This window comes from Barbus barbus (genome assembly GCF_936440315.1).
Source record: "Barbus barbus genome assembly, chromosome: 47".
Classification (NCBI taxonomy): domain Eukaryota; kingdom Metazoa; phylum Chordata; class Actinopteri; order Cypriniformes; family Cyprinidae; genus Barbus; species Barbus barbus.
Window position 1 is genome coordinate 22,682,687 of NC_136725.1, and position 23,185 is coordinate 22,705,871.

Below are 23,185 nucleotides of genomic sequence, written 5' to 3' on the forward strand. Positions count from 1 at the left end.
ATCGGGAAATGTCCAGGTCACATTTAACCCCAAGATCATTAAAAAAAAAAGTTATATGCATATATATGCGCATATACATACATGCATGCATACATATATATATATACATATATATATATATATATATATATATACACACACACATACACCCACACAAACATACATACTAATATGTATATATATAAATGTGTGTGTCTTAAACGCGCCCCCCCCCTATGTATTTTTGCATTAGGCAATGAAAATTGTAATGTACTTAAATGTCTTGGAAATAAATAATTTTTTTATTTCGATCATATAAGTTCTAATTTTTTCATTTGATTTTGGAGAGAAATCTGACCTGTGCATTTCTTGGTGTCACCCTTCTAGTGTTGTGCATCAAATGCAGTAGACAGCGGCTTGAGAACAAGAGAAACGCTTCATGTAAGTGTGAAAACAGGAACGCCGTAACCGAAAGCAGCACAAAATAATGCAAAACGCATGTATCTGGGAGGGTTTCTTCAAACAAAGTAACATTCCCCAGAGGGGGCCTTCGGGTCATTTCGTACAAGTCTAATGGGAACACACAAACCTTCAGACAAAACACACACACATAAAAAAAACCCAGTGAAGTCAGTATCGAGGCACAGACGTTTAGGCTCGCAGAGAGACAAAGCAATAGAGAAATCTCCCCAAGGTTGATGAAAGAAAAACAACGCAAAAGTCACGGGGTGCAAATAAATTCCTGAATACTTTCTTCGTTATTGCATCAGCGTTTTCTAACCGTTACGGGATTAAACACTTTGTGCGATTAGTATTGTGTAACATCTCTAAATACTTCGGGGCATTGGGTAACCGTACAATTTTTAGAGCCAGAGAGCCAAAATCATGTGCTAAGACACAATAAACCCATTAATCTACACCAAGAGGAAATGTCCACACTACGCAATATGATACAATTAGTTGGCATTTTGTACATTTTAAGAAGCCCATTAAGCAAATTAAGTGAAATAAACGTTATAATCAACATTAGATCAATTTTAAATCAACGCTCCAAATATGAAATGCAAAAACTTCTCATTCATTGAAAAAAAAAAAAAAACAGGGGAGAAAAACAACTCTTGAAATTTAGTGCTTAAAATAATAAAAGCTGCATTAGCGTTTACTCGTGGTAATGATACATATATATATATATATATATATATATATATATATATATATATAATAAAAAAGAAGAAAACAAAATACGGTAGGGGTTCACACCACAAATGCCTATGTTTCATTGACAGCAGAGCTCGTGTGTGCAATTCTGGCGAGAACCAGAAGACGGAGGGATAAAACAAGAAACATCTGGCAACCGACTCAAACATGTCAAGGACAGAAAGATGTCTTATTTACAGACATTTTCTCCCGCCCTCCACCTCCTGGCACTTTTATGAGGTTTAGGACGTCCCGAACGCTCCCCATTCTTCACGGGCCGCCGCGTTTCTCACGTCTGAAAGGATAAATGCCTCGCGCGTTACATTTTCACCGTTTCCCCAGGATCGGCGCACGCCGCTAGCTTGAATTTTTAACCCAAGACGGAGCTGTAACAGTCCAACAGATGAACACTTTAACGTCCCAGAACGGCCAGATGGGATTTTCCAACCAACAGGAATGGGAAATGCTCGAGACAAACCTCTGAAATATGAAGCTACGTGTATGTCGGGGGATGTGATGTCCGTTCATCCTACAACGATAAGAGACACTTGACTAGCGGTAATCCACCGAAATATCCAGCGTTCCATTTCCAAAAGATGTTACGAGAAATGTTCCGAGAGAACTTTTGGCAAAAAACGTTTGTGTGGATCACATGGTTACATGAAACTCCTCCCCCTCTCCTCATCTCGTGCTGCGCCTTACGATGTTTTCACCAGGTCATAGACGTAAATGTGAAAGTCGTCATCAAACTTGATGAAGTAGACAGAGGGCTTGGCCTCCACCTGATGGATAACCATGCCAGTTCGTTTCGAGCCGTCCTCTTTGGCGTATTCCACCTGCTTCCCCACGAGGCTGTCTACCACCTCTCCGGGCTCACGCTCCGCCGGGGGCGAGTCGTCTGAAACACACGAGAACCATCATTATTAAAGATAGAAATTACCCTATGAATGATTAAAAAACGACTCATTTAACTGCACATCCCATAACACACTGAAAATAAATAAAATAAAAATAGTAGAATGTAACTTTTCAGATTGTTTTTTTTAAATCTACCAAAAGCCTTGACATTTTTTTGCCATTGTTTTCTTGAATTCTGTTAAATGTTATGAAGGTTGTTCCTGACAAGGGATGGTAGCTGTGATATTTTGATCGCACAATTCTGTCTTTTTTCCCTTGCAATTCTAGCCAAAATTGCTAAATATAAACTCAGAAATACAAGTTATAAATTTAGACTTTTTTTGTTTTGTAGAATTGTGAGAGAAAAGACAAAATTCTAAGATAAAAAGTTTTAATTACCATCCCTTGGTGGAAACAAGCTTCCATAATGTAAAAAAAAAAAAAACAACAACAAAAATTAAAAATAAACGTAATTCTGAGAAGGTCCAAATTATGAGATTAAAATGTCGCAATTATAATAATAGTAGTAATAAATGAAATTATACGCTAAATAAATATTAATATTTAATTGTACAATATTTTTTATATGCAACTTTATATAAATATTTTAATGTATATCTCTATCTATCTATGTGTGTGTGTGTGTATATATATATATATATGTGTGTGTGTGTGTGTGTGTGTGTAAAAACTGCAATATTGTGAAATATTATTACAATTTGAATTAACTATTTTCTATGTGAATACATTAAAATAATTTATTCCTTTGATGCAAATCTGAATTTTCAGCATAATTTTTTCCAGTCTTCAGTGTCACATGATCCTTCAGAAATCATTCTAATATGCTGATTTGCTGCTCAAGAAACATTTCTGATTATTATCAGTGTTGCAAACATTGTGCTGCTTCATAATTGTTTGGACACTGAGATACATTTTATTTTTCAGGATTCTTTGATGAATAGAAAGTTGAAAAGAACAGCATTTATTTGAAGTAGAAGTCATTCGTAACATTATAAATATCTTTACTGTCACTTTTGATCAATTTAATGCATCCTTGCTGACAAAAAGAGCATAAAACTAATGAAAACCTATATTGGTCCATCACTGCTACTAACAGTCCACTACAGAGGTCAAATGTAAAGAGCAGTTAGCACAGTTTAAACACATTATTTCAAGAGGAGCACTGAAGACACTCACTGGAGTCTGGCATGATCCTCAGATCTCCGTCTTTATAGTCGTCGAGCAGCTGATACATGTAGAGCACCGGGTCTTTCTCGTATGTGATGTAGAACCACGTGTTCATGATGGGCGCCCGGGCCAGAACCATTCCCCTCCACTCGTTCTTAGTGCCGTCCTCTGTCTCGAACATGTGCTCCACAGCTTTGCCGATCATGGTGTCAGCCAGGTGAGCGTCACTGATGCGCGTCGAAGCTGAAAAACACACGGGACAACATGAGTGTGAGTGGCAGGACCGGAAACATCATCCACAGCAACTCCATAATTCACTCCTGATTTATAGCTGTGCATGAATATAAGTCATGTTCAGAGAAGTCCATCAGAGATGCTTCATATTTATTGACCTTTAGCGCTGATTTGGAGAGAATCCAGTTTACATTCAACACCATAATGTATTTAACTGAACAGATTCAACAACATTTTAAGAAGAGTTTGTTGGATGATGAATCAGAATGTAATATAATTGAAGATTTTTTGTTATTTGCTTGTGTTTAAGAATATTTATTATGATCAATAGGTGTACAACATTTAAAAAAAATATTAACATAATATTAATAATAATTACCTAATATATAACTATGAAAAATATAATTATTAAATTCATAAATGTTATGGGCAATATGAGCGCAATATTTAAAAAAAATATTAATATCATTTAAATTCATATTCACACAGTCAGCCCTAAAACAAACAGAAAAAAATATGCTTCACCTAATATTTCACTTAGTAAATTAAGAAAATACATTTCATAAATATTTTATTTAACAAGCTTCATGAGTGCAACATTTAAAAAAAATATTAATACAATATAACAGTTTAATTAATATTCACACATTTAGCCCTAAAACAAAAATTGATTCATCATTTTTAATTCTGAAAATTATAATTAAATTCTTAAATTATATGTTTATTATGAGCAATGAATGCAATATTTAAAAACAATTACTATAATAATTAAATTCACACATTCTGCAAAAAATACTTCACCTAATATTAACTATGAAAATGATCATTTTTAAATTCATACGTTATATTTATTGAGCAATGAGTGCAACATTTTAAAAATATTTATACAATTAAAAATTTATATTCACAGATTCAGCCCTAAAACACAATGAGAAAAATGATGCTTCACCTAATATTTAACTCTGAGAATTATACTTATTAAATTAATTCAATAACTGCAACTTTTAAAAAAAATATTAATACAATAATAAAATTCATATTCACATATTCAGCCCAGTCTGAAAATAATTATTAAATTTATAAATGTTATCTTATGAGCAACATGAATGCAACATTTAAAAATATATTTATACAATACTACAACAACTAGCTACTACTAATAAAAATAATAATTAAATTCATATTTACACATTCAACCCCCCTCTGAAATGGATAATTAAATTTATAAATGTTATATTAATTATGAGCAATCGGAGTGCAACATTGAAAAAAATACAATACTACATCTACTAATAAAAATAATTAAATGCATATTCACACATTCAGCCCCACCCCCTGAAAATGATAATTATTAAATTCATAAATGTTGTAGTAATTATGAACAATATGAGTGCAACATTTTACAAATATGAATATAATTGAATAATAAAATGCAGGCCAGCTGCATTAACAGTCGATTAAACTGGTTTGCACTCTTCTTTCTACAGTATGTCTGCTGTCAGTGAATGAAGTAAAGCAGGTACCGAGTCTGTCTGGCAGGACCTCGAGTCCCTGCACCCTCTCGTCTTTATGCAGCTCCAGGCCGTAGACACAGTCGAAGCCGTCGTATTTGATCAGGTAGAGCGAGGGGTTGACGGGCACCTGGTCTAAAACAGTGCCTTTCCACTGCGATGCCGCGCCGCTGCCCTCCTTCCAGATGTGCTGGATCCGACAGCCCACGATGTTCCTCCGCGGCTGAGCCACTGCTTTGGTGGGGCCTACGCTGCTTTTGTGTTTCCTGTCATATCATCAACATTAGCATTAACATCACTCTGAAAATAGAGCATTTACATTCGCCAGATGCTGAATTCTGAATCAGTTACAAGGTGAAGGGCGTCGTTTCAACAACAACAACAAAAAAACGCCACTTGATCCAAACGGTATTGGTTGGGATAGTCGTATAGATCTCGTCCAAAACAAAGAGAAAATATTTTAACATTTAAAATAACTAACTAAATGATTGCACATTTCAGCTTTAATCTGTAATCAATTTTATGTTTTAACTAACATTCAACATTATAAAATAATAATTACAATGACTATTAAATTCATAAATGCTATATTTATCATAATCAATTATAATCTTTTTAAAAATATGAATATAACAATTCATTTTTAAGTGTTCAATCCAATACACAATCATATAAAAATATACTTCACCTAATATTTAACTCTGATAACGATAAAAAAAGAACAAATTCAGAAACTGAACTAAACATTAAAAATATTATAATGTAATAATTCATATTTTTAGCATCTAGAAAACTCTGAAAATGAATAAATAAAAATTTATTACAATCAATATTAATTAAACATTTAAAATATTAATATATTATAATAAATGATTACATCATATTCAAGTGTTCAATCCTACAAATGAAATACAGAAATATTTCACAATATTAAATTCCAAATTGTAATTTATGATTAATATGGACTAATATAATGTAATAGAATTCATATTTATACATTCAGCCATAAAACACAAGCAGCAACAAAAAAGCGCTTTACCTAATATTTAACTCTGATAATTATTATTTAATTTATATTTGTGTGTTCAATACACAATCAAATAAAAAAAACACACATCATCTTAAAATTTAACTATGTAATTATATTCAGAAGTGTTATATTTATTATGATCATTATGAAGAAAACATTTTATAATATTAGTGTAATATAATATAAATTTAACTCTAAAAATTATAATTATTAAATGCATAAATATTATGATTGCTGTGAGTGTAGCTTTTTTTTTTAAATATTAATAATATAATCCACACACTAAAACAAGAAAATACAATTATTTTTAAATTCATTGCTATATTATGAGCATAATATTATGTAAAATAATAATTAAGATTCGCACATTCAGCCCTAAAACTGAATCAAAAGAAAACTTACTTATGAGAATTCTTCTTCTTCATCATATTTGCAGAGACACCAGCATGCCCTTCAATCACAGACACAGCAAACATGGTTAATATTAAAAAGACATTTCAGACGATGATCTTCAGAAGGTTCAACAGAAATCAAAGGGTCGCTCTAACCTGCATCAGCTCTGGATCTCTGGGCTGCGTTCTTCCCGAATGGGGTCTTCATTCATCTGTGTATGGGGGAGCAGCCCGGCTGCCGCACTAGGGTGAAAATATCGTCTACTCTTTCTGATGAATGAAAGAGTATCAGGGGAGAGGGGATTCAACCTAAAGGGGGCAGTCAAAATAAAAGAAAAACCGCTGGCATGTAACGCGCTCGCCCGTCTGACGGGTCGCCCTCTCAGGGCCCGCGCAGATGGGTACTGATCCACACCTCCTTCAGAAGGGCTCCAGCAACCTACAAATGACAGGAACGCCAGCTTAAATGTTTAGAAAACGCTCTGGGAACACAAACTGTCACATTTTAATTGAATGAGAGTCAAGAAGCTTTAACGTTAATGAGCCACAAGAGCCAAATTACAAGTGTTTTATAGTTGAGGAGAACAACTTCACGAAGCTTAAGTGAAATATTAATAAATACAAAGTTGGATCCTAAAATGTAAAGAAAAAACATGGAAAATGGGGTCGAATGTGATTATGTTGACATTGAATGGATAGTTCACCCAAACATTTTAATTGCGTCATCATTTACTCACCCCATAAGTTGTTCAACCTCTATGAATTTCTTTATGTTGAACACACACACACACGTGTTGGTTTTTGTGGTTTATGGGGACTCTCCATAGGCGTAATGGTTTTTATACTGAACAAACTGTGTGTGCTATTGCCCTACACCAACCCTACACCTAAACTTAGCCCTCACAGGAGACTTTGTGCATTTTTAGATTTTCAAAAAAACACCATTTAGTAGGTTTTTTAAGCCTTTTGAATTACGGGGACATAGGCAGTGTCCTCATAAACCACCTTCATATTGTAATACCTCTGTCATACTCATGTCATTATACAAATTTGTGTCCTCATAAACCACATAAACATGCACACACGCGCACAAAATATATTTTGAAGAATGTTGGCAACCAAACAGTTGCCGTTGACTTCTATAGTATTTTTTCCATACTATGGAAGTCAATGGGGACCATCAACTGTTTGGTTTCCAACTTTCTTCAAAATATCTTTTGTTCAAAAAAAAAAAAGATGATAATTTTATTTTTAGGTGAACTGTCACTTTAAGGCAAGACACTACAACATTTTTCATGCACTGGTCAATTTTGAGATATTGGTTTATCTATTTATAATGTGATAAACCAATAATTTATAATGTGTTATTTCAGAACCCCTCAATATATCTGTTTATATTATATAACTTTATTTTACTGCACTTTATCAATTATTGCATTTGTAGATTTCAATTACAATGCATATTTTTAAAGGACGTTTTCTAAAAATGAGTTTGTTTCACCACTTCAACAGCACTCAACAGTTTTATTCATATCTATATTCTGAAGGTTTTTACTGAGGGGATTGTTCATATATCATTGTCTGGTATTATTACACTTTATCTATTTGCGTTTGTAGATTTCAATTACAATATATATATCTTTAAAGGGGTCATCGGATGCCCATTTTTCACAAGTTGATTTGATTCTTTAGGGTCTTAATTAAAAGTCTATAACATACTTTGGTTAAAATTTCTCAATGGTAGTGTAAAAAACACCTTTTTTGCCTGTCAATATCAGCTTTGTTTTCAGCAAGCTGGTTTTTAGTCCATGTTGCTTTAAATGCTAATGAGCACTGCTGACCCCGCCCCTCTCTTCCGTGGGGTGACGAGCAGACTGTAAATTTCAGCTGCGAAACGGGTTAACTAGCACATTATTAGGAAAGGCGATTTGCAAAGATTCATAAAAAACCCTTATACTCACTTCTGTAGGTGAGGCTGGATCACAAATGATTCGCACGAACAGACGCATTTAGGCAGATCGGGGATCGGCACATTCCCTTCAAAAACGAAAGTAATGTTAATCCTCTGTGTCTTCAGCGGCTCAGTTGTTGGAAGTTAATGACGACTGCTATGTTCATTATTATATCCAACAACAAAACATCTTATCTTCCCCTGCACCGGAGTCGACACAATGGTGGACGGTTCTCAGCTCACTCAGGGCGGGTCTAAGGTAAGACGGTCTTGTCAATCAACTCTCGTGGGAGTGGCCTGCGCAGAACTACGTCATTCTGACAGGAATCTCAGAACAGCCTGATTTCAGAAAGGAGATTTTAAAATAGGGATTTAAAAAAAACCCTGGGTGGATTTTTATCATTATAGGATGGATGTGTACACACACTTCCAACACACATTTATGTTCAAACAACTTATAAAGTGAATTTTGCATCCGATGACCCCTTTAAAGGACATTTTCACACAGTGAGTTTTTTTGTCCTCGTCAGTAATATTTACACCAAAATGTAGTGTTTTATTCATATCTATATTCTGAAGGGTTTTAGCCTATATAACATCTTATTCCTAAAAACAATGTGAAATTGTATTTGTACATGGCTGTTGACAGTATTTTCTGATTTATGGAGTGATAAAAAGAGAAATGGAAGAAAACCTTTAATATTTCAGCAAAATCAAACAAGAATTTTGAACCTGGCTTTATCCAATGTTCAGATCTATTCAAATTAATGCACATTCAAATATATAATGCCTTGTTTGCATATTTAAACATATCGTGTCAGAACACTTGTTGTGATACAAAAATGTTTGCAATTCTTAATGCAAGTATGGTAATATCTATTAGTTCATTTTTATTTTCCATTTCTACTCACCTGTGGTGTCTTGCCTTAAATGTTTATAAAATGCAAAGGGAATGCAAATAGTCACATTTTAATTATCAATTCATTTATAATGAAGACCCTTCATGTTAATGAGCCAAAAGTGTCAAATTACATAAATTTCTCAAAGCGCTTTGTAGTCGAGGAGAACAAACTTCATGAAGAATGTTGGTAAACAAGACATTTTTCATTGTATTCTTCATCCATGCGATGGAAGTCAATGGAAACTCAAACTGTTTGCTGGCCAACATTCTTCAAAATATCTTCTATTATGTTCCACAGAAAAAAGAAAATCATTCAGGTTTGGAATGACATGAAGGTGAGTAAATCAATGACAGAATGCCATTCCTGTGAAATAAATCTCAGACAATAACTTAATACTAGAAAAGTTGAATCCTGAAACAAAACAAAAAACATGGTAAATAGGCTCATGTGTGACTGTTGATGAAATTTCAACTCCGTGTTTATGCTTTGCAAATCAGTATTCATTAAAAATTGCACCCATTTGATGTTCCAATACTCAAAATGCCAAAGAAAGCAGAGCAGATGAGCCATGACATGAGACTTGCATTATTCAGGAAGCCAAGCAGACACCGTTATACAACACAACAGGAGTATGCTACAAGCACAGGGAGCTCGGGGCTTCCTTGCACCACGTCAGCTGGCCAGACGATGGCAAACTCATTTATTACCAGACCGTCCAACTGAATAAAATCATAACATGTTTTATAAAACAGTCCATTGCACATGAACATGACCTAGTGCAATCCAATTGCAATTTTCTTTTTTAAATGCATAAAAATACACTAGACCATGCATTTTTTGCTATTTTCCAACACAGCTGGACTCAAATAATACTGCTTCCATTTTCAATTGTACAGTCTGCAACTGCCATGAAAACAACGAGCTAGACAGGAACATTAACTCAAGGTCAGTCCTCCTTTTCTAAGGCATCCTGCCATGTTACTTTTAGATAAAGATGTTGAGATGATGCCAAAGTTACACTTGACCCGAGTATTTGCCATGTTTGTCCTCAATATATTTAAAATATCCCTCATGCACCTTTCAAACCAACTCTTATTTCAGTTTTTGCGGTTATATTTTCACAACATTGGGTGAAATTGACAAAAAGACATTTCAGCCCAACATACAAGAATTTAAACATGTCGTATTAAGAAAATAAAGATTTTTAAAAATTATGATTTTTTTTTTTTTTACGTTTTACTTACAAATCCACACAAGTATATTTTTGTAATTATTTTCAATGGTGGTTTTCTTTAGGTTCTTGTGCTAAATTAGTTTTTTTTCACTGAATTACTTCAATGCAACATCAATTAAAGGCAACACAAATACCATCATAATGCATATGCTATATGTTCTTTGTTTTCACAATAAAATCTAGGGTAAAACTGCAATGATCTTCTTTAAGCAAAAATATTTCTTATTTTCTGAGGTGAAACTAGACCCAGAGATGATCTTGACAGGTTTGGCCTACACTTTTCCCTGGCTAATATATTGTAGCTGAAGTTAACTATATTTTACATAAACCTACACTCATGATAATGGATCTCCAATACTGTCAAAACCATAGCTATAACTCGATGGTGTTGAGTTAAAGACCTGCGCATGGATGATGGAGCAATTCTGTATATGCAATAAATGCATTTTCCAGAGTATGAGAATCTAATATATTTTGGCTGTAGAGGCAAAAGTACTGAGCTGTATCAAATATTGGCCAGTGGCTGCTATAATGACAGTATCTGACAACGCTGAATGCAATTAAAGCAAGGGAATTTACAGCTCAATGATGCAGAAAAATGGTGTTATTGAACAGTATTCATAACGTGTGACTGACCAATTGAAACCAAGGAAAGGATATAAAAGGAAAATTATAGTTTTAGAGCCGTAAGGATATGTAAAGAGTCCAGCAGGACAAGATATATAAATAAAATTATACATATGCACACAGACGCATTTTACATTTACGTATGAATGTGTTTCGCTTTATTTGGAGTGGTTGGTAATGCAATTCAGAAGCTAAATAAAGGCTTAAATCAAGTCCACCGCAGTGGCTGTTTCTCTGCTGTAATCTCTCCTTTACAAGCCTAATTGATCAATTAATCCTCCAGAGGTGCCCTACAAAACTCTTCAGCAGACTGTCATGAAATACAAACAAGCCCCCCGAATGATTCATGTCATTGTTCCTCATGGAAATTTAGCAGACTTTCTCAATGCAACCTGATCATTGAGCATCAGATGAGACTAATGAATTCAAGACCTTACATTTCAAATTGGCCAGAACCTTCAACAATGCAGTGAGATCAGATGGCCAGATTGGGTTTCAGTGCTGCCATTAACAGCCAAGATGACAAGCAGTACTGCAAGTTGTCTAGTTTTAGTGAAAACGACCAAATACACACACATGAGAAACAGCTTGCATGTGTACAAAAGCATCCTTTTTGAAGAAAAAAGGCATTACAGAGAGATACCAGCTAACATGGAGGACTAAAGAAAGCATTGCATTACATACAGACCGCATTTAGCCATTTAACGATCAAAGCAAGGTAGAAAAGAGCAATAAGTGCGCGTTTTGTGAACACAAATCGCAGTTTGTCATTAGAAACATTCAAATCTGTCTGGCTAACTGACTCCATCTCGCTAACTCTCTTCATTAAACGCTACATATTCACCACCAACGCAGCCAGGTATCTTATTATAAATGCTACGACTGCATACAAATCATCCAAGAGGAACAGAAAGCCATAAAAGAGCGTTAAATGATAAAAGTGTGTGACTAAACGCAGTGCAATAGCTCATAGCTCGACGCAGCTCAACGGCTCCAGCCGCCATTTTGGCTCAAGCTCTTATTTACAATTCCGCAGCAGAAACAAAGGAAGCACAAGAAACACATTTTCAGCAGAAACGTCTGGATCCAGCGTCGCCCCAAAACCCCCTTCACTCCCTCCACTGCAGCTCTGAGCTCAATCTTGTCGCATTTCGCTTTTTTTATTCAAGTGCAATGCATAAATGTGGCATGGATGCTCGCTTACCCCGGGTTTATTTTAGAAATTCACGCATATTGCGGCATAAAAAGTATTTCCACTCCAGCTCTGCCTCACTGTGTGTTCAATGAGCAGCGTTTGATGAGCGCAGGCGGCCCCGAATGCGGCCGAGCTCTTGCCCTCCCCTCCTCCGCTGCCATATAGTGCTCCGCTGGCGCTGTGCGCGAAGCCTTCCTGCCAAATAGTGCGCCACCGACCGTTTCGCATCGGCTTTCTTCGGCCGCGTTCGGCTCGGCTGGGCGAGGATGTGTGCGCATGCGCAAGCACTGCGACAGGAGTTCGGAGACATGACTGTCCCCCACAAAAACCCACTGACAATAGACAATAATGTCTGTAATTAGATAGGCTGGACGTTGCTATACTTTACATAAAAATTAGTTTATGAATTCACCATTAGCCTACGCAATCTGTTTTATATAGCATAAAGGGCCGTGTAGTTTTTTTTAATTAAAAACTTATAATGAAATATTCACTCAAAATAGGTAAAATGAAATATTACGTATCAAGATGTTTATTAAGACTTGTTATTAAGATTTACTTTTGTTGATTTCATGAGAATTGTCAAATAAAATCAGGTCTTGTAAATTATAAGTTTAATAAAGCAGGATTTCAGATTTTTGCTCTTTTATTTTTGGCTTTTATAGAATTTTATATTATTATATTAATAATATAAACAATTATATAAAATTTATATTTTATAAAATTAATTATGTTATTTATATTTTGGATTGACTGTATAAGGTACTTTGCATATTATAAAATTATTATGTAATACATTTTTGTAAAATTGTCATATACTGTGTAGGCAATATATGTGTATGTATAATATATATATATATATGTGTATATATTATAATAATACAATTATTTATAAATATATAAATGCATATTAAAGTCATATTTATTTTATATTTATAGACGTTTCATTCTGTAAGGTCAGATAAAAAGTTTATTTCTACAATCATTAAAAATATAAAAGATATATATTTGGGACTGACTGTATAAGGTTTGCATATTATATATTTATTATGTAATACATTTTCATTAAATTGTCATATAGTCATATAGTGTTTTGCAGGTTGCTTTGAATAACAGCATCTTATAAAAAACATCTTATAAGTTTAATGTTATTACTTAATAAATAAATCCCGGACTACCATTTTTTCATAAATGATATCTGGTCAAGATTCAATTTAGTAACCTGAGGGCCTCGAGTTTCTCTCAACTGATATAAAACACAAGCTTGTGGAGAAACATGAAAATAAACGACATGGGGCTTGGTGGTAAACCTCTGTTTACTTCATCATGTTCATGTTCATCTTTTCACACGCGTCACAAATCATCCTGTGCTCTACAGGTATCTCTGGTAATGAGGTCGTCTAATGCATTGTGACGTTCATTAACACACACACACACACACACACACACACACGATGGAATAAGCAAATCATCATCCGACAGACGAACCCAAATCTCTCTCCGTAAGGGAGTGGCATCAATAATCTCGCTGTTTCCCAAACAAAACTCGGGCCGTCTCCCTCTGCGGTTGCCATGGAGACAGTATCTTCACATGCCTTTGAACTGCTGCATAATGGACAGGAGCTGCTCACTGCGTTTTTGGATATTGCACTGCTCCTCTTTCAGCCTCTCCTGCTCCTGGAGCACATCCTCCTGGAAAATTCACACCCAATCAATAAATAAAGACTGGCATGTTGAAATGTTAAACAGCTGTCATTGTCTCCATGCATAAAATGAGACGTTTGCCAGAGTTTTGAATGTGAGTTCAGTGTGAGCGGCTCCTGTAGAGACGATTTCATTCATTACAGTGAGAGAAAATCACTGTTCGTTCAGGTACGGCTGACTCGAAATGGACTTTTAAGAGAGTATTTCATGCAAAAATGCATTTTAGCTTTTGGCTCAAAAATCAGATAAAAAGTGTATTTCTAGAAAAAAAAACTATTTTTTGAAACATTATACATTATATTGTTTACAGTATATATAATCTCATATTTTATATTTTTCTAGAAATAACTTTTTTATCTGATGTGGTCATCTAGTCTGTCTGTCTGTCTATCTATCTATCTATCTGTGTGTGTGTGTGTGTGTGTGTGTGTGTGTGTGTGTGCTATGACAATTTCTTATATATACAAAGAATACAGAGTGAGAGATAACAAAATAGAAATATGAGAAAAATTATATTAAAAAAATTAAAATATAAAAAATAATTTTATAATAAATAATTAATTTATAAATAATTATTTTATTTATTGCTGTCGAATGATTAATCGCAATTAATCACATAAACGTTTTTGTTTACATAATATGTGTGTGTACTGTGTATATTTATTATGTATATATAAATACAAACACATGCATATATATATTTAAGAAAAAAATTATATTTGTTCATTAAATATATTTATATATATATATATAATATAAATTATATAAATATAAATATATACATGCAAATACATTTTCTAAATATATACTGTCTGAATGTGTATTTATATATACATAATTAATATACACAGTACACACATTATGTAAACAAAAACGTTTATTTTGAATGCGATTAATTGCGATTAATCGTTTGACAGCACTAAATTTATTTCAGCCAACTAACTGAAATAAGTTGAAGCTAAAGTACTAAAATGACAAAAACTGAAATAAAGCTAAATAGAAATGTTAAAAAAACTAAAAATGACAGAGGCACATAACAAAATAAAAGTAAAACGGAAACTAAAAATCTAAAAATAAAACCTAAAAATATTAATAAATACTACAATAGCATGCAAAATAATATAACACTGACATGCACTACAGTCTATTTGACTATTTTTAACTACTAACAATAGAAAGCTCTGAATATATATATTGTACACTATATATATATATATATATTAGTGCTGTCAAATGATTAATCGCGATTAATCGCATCCAAAATAAGTTTTTTTACATAATATATGTATATGTACTGTGTTTATTTATTATGTATATATGAACACACACACATACAGTATATATTTTGAAAATATTTACATGTTAATATTTTTATAAATTTATATAATTATATTTTATATTATATATAAATATATTTAATATATAAACATAACATATTTTTCTTGAATATATACATGCATGTGTTTGTATTTATATATACACAACACAGTAAGAGTAAGTAATCATATATTGTGTAAACAAAAACTTTTATTTTGGATGTGATTAATCACGATTAATCGTTTGACAACACTAATATATATATGTATGTATATATGTATATTTATTAATTTACTGTATTTATATATTTAACATTATAACACTAGCTTCTCTAGTCTTTTTATTTTTATTTATTATACAATTAACGAAAGCAAAAAAGGCCTCTAACACTAGCTTGCTTATTCTTTATCTATTCTAGCGGTTTTCTTTTTATTTATTATATAATTTAAAAAAATATGCTTTGTGTACTGCGTTAAGCTAACTGATAATTGTTATAGAACTTGCATTTTATTGCTCTTTTGTTGATTTTGATTGCTTCCATTATTGCTTTAAGTTGCTTTGGATAAAAGCGTTTGCTAAATGGCTAAATGTAAATGTATGTATGCATATGAATTCATGTCATTTTATTTAAAGTAATAATTCATGCAAAAAGTAAAAAAAAAAAAATCAGTTACTAAGTACTTACAGACAACAATCAGTGAATGCTACAGCATGATAACAGTTAATCAAATATGAAACCACTAAAACTATTTGCTCCAAGCTAAAAGAAGCTGGTGTCTCCGTCTGACAGCCGTTTGTCTGAAGTGAATGTTTGTGGTCACACACCCTCAGTTTACACAGCTCCTTCCTCTCCCTGTCATTCTCATCCGCTCGCGCGCGCAGCCAGGCCTCGTTCTGAGTCCTGTGTCGCTCCAACATATCCTGAAGTTCCTGTCCAATCACAACCGCAAGCTTCCATTAGTCATTGTGAAGAACAAGAGCAAACACGTCCAAGAAACTCAGTCGCATGACATCAGTTTGACCAGCAGCACCTGTTTCTGTCTCAGCAGATGCTGGTTTTGAGCGTCTTGCTCGTTTTGTAGAGCCTCTGTGTCTCGTGCAAGCGCTTCCTTTTCTCTGTTTCAGATGAGAGCAGATTCAGTTTTGCTTTATAAGATGATTTGTTTTAGACAGTTAATGTGAAATAAACAATAAGGCATAATCTCTACCTGTCTAGTTTTTGGAATTCCTCATCTAACAGGGCAAAAGCTTTGTGGATCATGTTCATGGCCTCGTCACGAACGGCACTGAAATCTCTGTGAATGCTCACCTGGATGACAGTGACACGAGTTTGGTTACAAAATCATACATTTCCTGACATATAAATAAATGATGCATCTAAAGCACATTTTCACTTATATCTTCATTTCTATGTAAAGCTAAAATCTCCACTGTTCAAAGTTTTTGAAGCTTTTGAAATAAGTATCTTATGCTCTCCAGGCCTGCATTTATTTGCTAAAAAATACAGTAAAAATTGTGAAACATTATTACAATTTAGAACAGCTGTTTTTTTATGTGAATATATGTTAAAATGCAATTTATTTCTGTGATCAAAGCTGTATTTTCAGCATCATTACTCCAGTCTTCAGTGTCACATGATCCTTCAGAAATCATTCTAATATGCTGATTTGCTACTCGAGACATATTTCTGATTAATTATCAATGTTAAAAACAATTCATATTTTTATGGAACCCCTAATAAAAAGAACTTTCAGGATCCTCTGATGAATAGAACAGCATTTATTTGAAACAGAAATGTCTTGTAACATTATAAATGTATTTACCATCACTTGTGATCAATGTGTTTGACTGTAGTGTCTGTGTTGATTGTAATGGAGGTGTGTGACGTCAATCACCTGAGCGTTTTCACTCCTGTAGCTCTTCACGGTCACTGGAGACTGACTCAGCTCGTATTTCACATTGGGAATTTTTGTTGGGGCGAAGCTGATCAAGTGGAAACGATTTGAATAACGGAACGTTACTTGTGAAACTAGTAATGAAAACTGTGTTTTAGTCAGAGAAACACACCCACCTATTACTGACACCCTGCAGTCCAAACTCAGACAAAATCTCCTTCATCACTACACGACAATCATGGATTAGACTCAGCAGAGATGAATACAGATGACTGGTATTTACAGTAGGAGTCAGGCAGAAGCGTTATTTACCTGGCTGCCTCTCCGAGGGGTTTATTAATTTCATGATTTTCAAGTCATTAAAATCTTGCTCTTCATTTTTGCCTCCAAACACATAAAGCTGCAACCAAGAAGAAAGACACTCACTTACATTTTTTTCAACTGCTTACACACAAAATCTATACTTGTCACACATTTTCTGAAAGCTGACACTCAAACACCAGAAGCACACCAAATCTGCAAAACCAGACACTAATTCTCAGACTTTTTTTTGAAAATGTGTGTTAGCTGTTGAAAAAAACAACTGTAAAAGCAATAAACTTAGATTTGAGATATTAAACACAGATCTGACACATGTTTAACATTAACTAAAAATAAAACTATTAAAATAGTTTTTAGTAATCATCATGAAGCTGAAATAAAATATTAGTTTAATCAAAAAAGAAAAGAACATTTATAAGTGAAATAAAATAAATTTAAGATGTAAATTTAAACTAAAACTGAAAGATACATACATCAAAACCCATAACAAAATTACTAAAAATGTTATTAAAATTAAAATGAAAACTGAACATTAATATTATATGAATAAATAATATAGTAGAATATAAATAATACTAAAATAACACTGCATTCCAATACATTTGCTCATTCTTCATCTGATTATTTTTCATATGTTGAATATTAGTAACATGGAATCTTTTTCCACCACTGAATAAAAAAGTTATTTTAAGTTAATTGTGACTTTTATCTCACAATTCATTTTTTTCTTGCAATTGTTTACGTTGCAATTCTGACTTTTTTCTCTCTCAGAATTGTGAACTCGCAATTGCCTGTTGTAAACTCTGAATTATGAGATATAAACTTGCATTTGTGAGTTATGAAGTCAAAATTGTGTGATATAAACTCACAGTTGCATGTTATAAAGTCAGAATTGTGAGAAAAATTACATCACATTTTTTATTTTTTATCCCTGGTGGAAATGGGCTTACATGGTAAAACTCTCTTATATTTGAACTTTTGCTTTGTCTATATTCCAGCTTTGCTCATTCAGGACATTCATCAACTTCGTGAGGTGCATCATGGGATGCTTTTAAACACTTTTGAAGGAGGAACATGAGCATTTGATGATACTTCCCTTCAATATCTTCACCATTTTAAAAAGTACAATAAAAATGTCAGTCATTTAAGCAGAAGCATTTAGATTTTTTTGTGATTATCAGAAACAGTTGAGTGTCTAAATATTTTAAAGGTTTTAAACACCTTTCAAACTGTATGTAAAACCAACATACACACACACACACACATACATGACTGTGGACGATGAAAGCCGTGTGTCCATGACGTCTGGAGGGAGGGATGCCGACATACAGCGGTACTTTCCATTTCATCTTTGCTGGTGAAACAGGAAGAGTGTAAAAGCGTTAGTGTCTGTTCATTCGCTGCAAACCTCTACGAGAAAAAAGGAGGTTCTTGGCAGCAGAACTTCAGTCTCAGTTTCAATTCTCATCTCACCGATGCTTAATTTGTGAATTTCATTGGTTGATGACACAACTCCATCTGGGTTAGTGATGGTTCCTCCGAATAAGTAAATATCCTGAATCCAAAAAATGTTGAAAAGTCAGACTTTTTTTTAAAAGTTAAACTTCATTATTACTTTCGCTCACACTTGGGAAGTTTGTTCTAAAACTCAAATAATTAATTAAACTTCAGTTTGCAATTGCAGCATTTATGCACTGATGTTTCCCACATTTATTTCAGAAAATATACACCACTTTTCAAAAGTCAAAAGATCGGCAAGATTTTTTTATGTTTTTGCAAGAGGTCAATGTGAGGAATATTATTACAATTTAAAATAAGTGTTAATATATTTTACAATGTATTTTATAACTGTGCCACAGCATCTAAAAAGCATACACTTTCTCTTATATACTCATTTATATTTAAAGCTAAAATCTCTAATGTTCACAATTTGGGGTTAAGATGATTTTTTAATGTTTTTAAAAGAAGTGTCTTCTGCTCTCCAGGGCTACGTTTATTTGATCAAAAATACTGTACAAATTGTGAAATATAATTACAATTTAAATAGCCTGTTTTCTATGCGAATATATTTTAAAATGTAATTTATTCCTGTGATCAAAGCTGTATTTTCAGCATCATTAATCCAGTCTTCAGTGTCACATGATCCTTCAGAAATCATTCTAATATGCTGATTTGCTGTTTAATAAACATTTCTGATTATTATCAATGTTGAAAACAGTTAATATGCTTGTGAAAACAGGCACATTTGATTTTTCAGGATTCTTTGATGAATAGAATGTTCAAAAGAACAGCATTTAATTGAAACAGAAATCTTTTGTAACGTTATAAATGTCTTTAGTGCTTGCTGAATAAAAGTTAAAATTTCTTTCAAAAGGAAAAAAAGAGAAACAAACAAAAAACAAACCTAGTCTTTAACCTGCCTCCAGTAAAATAAACCTGTTTTACCTTGTCATGGTGTGTTGTAAAGGCTTGACCGGCACAAACAACAGGAGCATCTCCTTTTACCTTACACTCTTCCCACACCAGAGTCTCTATTGGGAAACACATTCACTAATTCATTACAGTAAGACAAGCTGTGTACATTAGTCTTATCACTTCAATTGCAATCTTTACTATGTGGATAAATGTATTCCCACCTGTGTTCAGTGCGTACATGTCTTTGCTTTGAGACCCATCCTCTGAAGATCCACCGAACAGGAATATCTGCTCACCCACCACAGCTAATGAGTGATCATATCTACAGAAGAGAAGCAGAAGAGGACGGTCAGATGCAAAGACAGCAGATGCAGAGCTTAAATCACTGGAAGAGGAAAAACCACACAATAAACCGATGATAAAACTGCAGTTTTGAACAGATGGCCGACAATTACAGCTTCATTTCCAACAATCATTAAGTCTGATAAAGTTACAATATATGCTCTTTTCTACACAGTTTTACAGTTTAATCTCCTGCTCCAGTCAGATCAGTATTTACCTTGCTGAAGGCAGAGCTCCTGTAGTTTTAATAGGCATCCAATTTAACGACACTGAAAGAAGAAACGCATCAACATACTGTTACTATTAACAAAATAGTCAATGGGAAAATAGGCTTGGGAATATCATTCCTCCACTGAGGAACGGTGAATGTAAAGCTTCTGGAAACAAACGTTCCTCAAAAGATCCTGAAGATCAGATTTGAGACGGCCTGATTTTTCTAGAAAAAGATTGATGGAGAATCAAGTAAAGCTGAGCTGCTTCAGTCCAGTGAGTGTTCATCTGGAAATATGCCTACAGTTGATCATATGACTGACATTTACTTGATAAAAATCTGTCAAGATTAGACAGCAGAAAGACACATGAAGCTCAAGTTGAAGGTGTTTGTACAATTGAACTAAAAGACCTTTTACTTGATAAAAACTCTAAACTGTCAATCAGACGACAGAAGGCGTTCAGTAGATTGTGTGTGAGTGTGACAGGTTTACACAAATACAAATATCACTGAACACATCTAATAATGCAATCTAGTGTCTGAGACGGGTGAAGTCCTCACAGTACTGACCGGTGTTGAACATCATGAGGTCATCTGTAGGGACGCCGTCCAGAATCCCGCCGTACACATAGATAGTCTCTCCCAGAGCCGCTGCGCTGTGTCTCAGAGTCCGCAGAAACACTCCTCCAGTCAACAGCTTCTCCCACGTCAATGCCACTGACGCACAAGACAATCCAAATCAACATGACGACAACAACACAAGCTGTTCAGTTTCATCATAAAGTCACATGCATTTAGTCTCACCAATGTCAAAGCAATACACGCCTGGGAGACACTCTTTAGCTTCAGGATGTGAAGAACCTCCGAACAAGTAGAGTTTCCCTTTAACGACACTATAGGAAAAAAGGAAGCGTGTTTTGATGATGCACTTCTGATTTATTAACAAAATTAAGTGTTTTTTTTTTTTATGTACATAAAGGTTTGGGGCCAGTAAGATTTTTTGAAAGGAAATGTATATTTTTTATTCAGCAAGGATGCATTAAATTGATCAAAAGTGACAGTAAAGATATTTATAATGTTATAAAATATTCTATTTTAAATAATTGCTTTCTATTCATCAAAGAATCCTGAAAAATGAAATGTATCATGGTTTCCACAAAAATATTGGACAGCACAGCTGTTTTCAACATTGATAATAATCAGAAATGTTTCTTGAGCAGCAAATTGGCAAATTTAAATAAATGTATTATAAAATATAAAAACAATTATTTTTACATTTTAGAATAAATAATAATAAAACAATTAACACTTTAAATAAAAATGACAATTTTTATTTGTAGTATTTCAGGTTAACTTTAATTTTAAAAATGCACAGTAGAAAAAAATATATCACTACACACCATCTGTAGATATGGAGGGAAAAATACTCATAATTAAATAATTACATTTTGAAATATTTAAATAATAAATTGTAATAATAATTCCCAATCTTTTTCTGTATTTTCAAACAAATAAATGCAGCCTTGGTGAGCACAAGAAAATTTACTGACCTCAAATTTTGAACAGTGGAGGTTTTAGCTTTAAATATTAATATATGAACTCTCTCATTACCATAAAGTGTGTCCTTCTCTTACTGTGGGAACATCACCTTTCTGAGGCATCAGCTCCCATGTAACTCTATTAGGTGAAACTAAAACAGAAGAAAAATACACTAGAAAAGATGCAAACTCATGAAATCAATAATGCATTTAGGAACAAACATTCACTTATGTGTTAACAGCGAAATATTTCACCAAAGGTACCTGTAATCATGTAAAAGTCATTCAGATATAATGGAAGATCATCCTAAGGATGAAAAACAATTGCACAGACACTATGTTTGAATCAATAATCTTTATGAAATAAGAACATATGTTTTCAGCGGTTTCTTGAATTCACACACCTCTGTGATCGCGCTGGATGCTCCTCCAAACAAGAAAGCGATATTTCCTGCTACAGTCATCGCATGGCCATATCTGTAAATTATAATTATAATGTTTTTTTTCTCCTTATGGCATTACATAAACGTCTGCAAGCAGAATGAACTCACCTTGGGCTTGGTGGGACTCCTGCAATTTCCTTGTCAACCCAATGTCCACTTGCTAAAGCCATTTTACTGTAGTTATTGTCTTACAGTTAATTTCTTTAAACTACGTCCTGTGAAAATCAGCAGGGAGCAGATCATGTGCTAAATGTTTTCCTGTCCATTGGGATTCATTCACACACAGGTTCAGTGGTAAGATGAGCAAAGCGGTTGCCTAGTGATACAGATAAACAAACTTCAGCAGCTCATCATGCTAACAGATCTGCTGCCACTGAGACCCATTTAACTTAATTGATGCAAATGATAAAAATAGTTAAGTTTTAAGCCAAATTGCTTCAGTAAAACCCATTAATATTAACTCGATTGATTTAAATAGACTGATTTCTGACTCAATAACTTTAAACAATATATTTATTTATAAAACAATGCTATAAAACTACATAATCTGTCATTTTATTTTATAAAAGATCCTTATAACAGGCTACACAACGAAACATACTTTTAAATAAACACAAATTAAGTAAATTATAATAAATTATGTATTATTTTAAAGTAATGTG

The 23,185-nt window shown here is 33.5% G+C and overlaps 2 protein-coding genes across 2 annotated transcripts; both read right to left on the reverse strand.

The window, feature by feature from the left end:
• Positions 1–1,131: 1,131 nt before the first annotated feature.
• Positions 1,132–12,484, reverse strand: LOC306865833 (spindlin-Z). Its single transcript, XM_079410661.1, has 6 exons — positions 12,347–12,484; positions 6,585–6,867; positions 6,439–6,487; positions 5,019–5,272; positions 3,271–3,504; positions 1,132–2,074 (listed from the first exon to the last, which is right to left on the reverse strand). Exons 2-6 carry the CDS (start codon positions 6,634–6,636, stop codon positions 1,875–1,877), a joined length of 789 nt encoding a protein of 262 aa, XP_079266787.1. The 5' UTR covers positions 6,637–6,867; positions 12,347–12,484; the 3' UTR covers positions 1,132–1,874.
• Positions 12,485–13,637: 1,153 nt separating this feature from the next.
• LOC306866261 (uncharacterized protein) lies at positions 13,638–22,693 on the reverse strand (the record flags this gene model as incomplete). The annotated part of the gene is made up of 18 exons (XM_079411354.1): positions 13,638–14,029; positions 16,184–16,288; positions 16,390–16,474; positions 16,567–16,667; positions 17,254–17,341; positions 17,430–17,478; positions 17,566–17,653; positions 18,843–18,928; positions 19,048–19,129; positions 20,020–20,105; positions 20,211–20,311; positions 20,549–20,600; positions 21,113–21,259; positions 21,347–21,435; positions 22,154–22,232; positions 22,345–22,387; positions 22,485–22,557; positions 22,632–22,693. 18 exons carry the CDS (start codon positions 22,691–22,693, stop codon positions 13,925–13,927), a joined length of 1,521 nt encoding a protein of 506 aa, XP_079267480.1. The 3' UTR covers positions 13,638–13,924.
• Between the last annotated feature and the right edge of the window lie 492 nt (positions 22,694–23,185).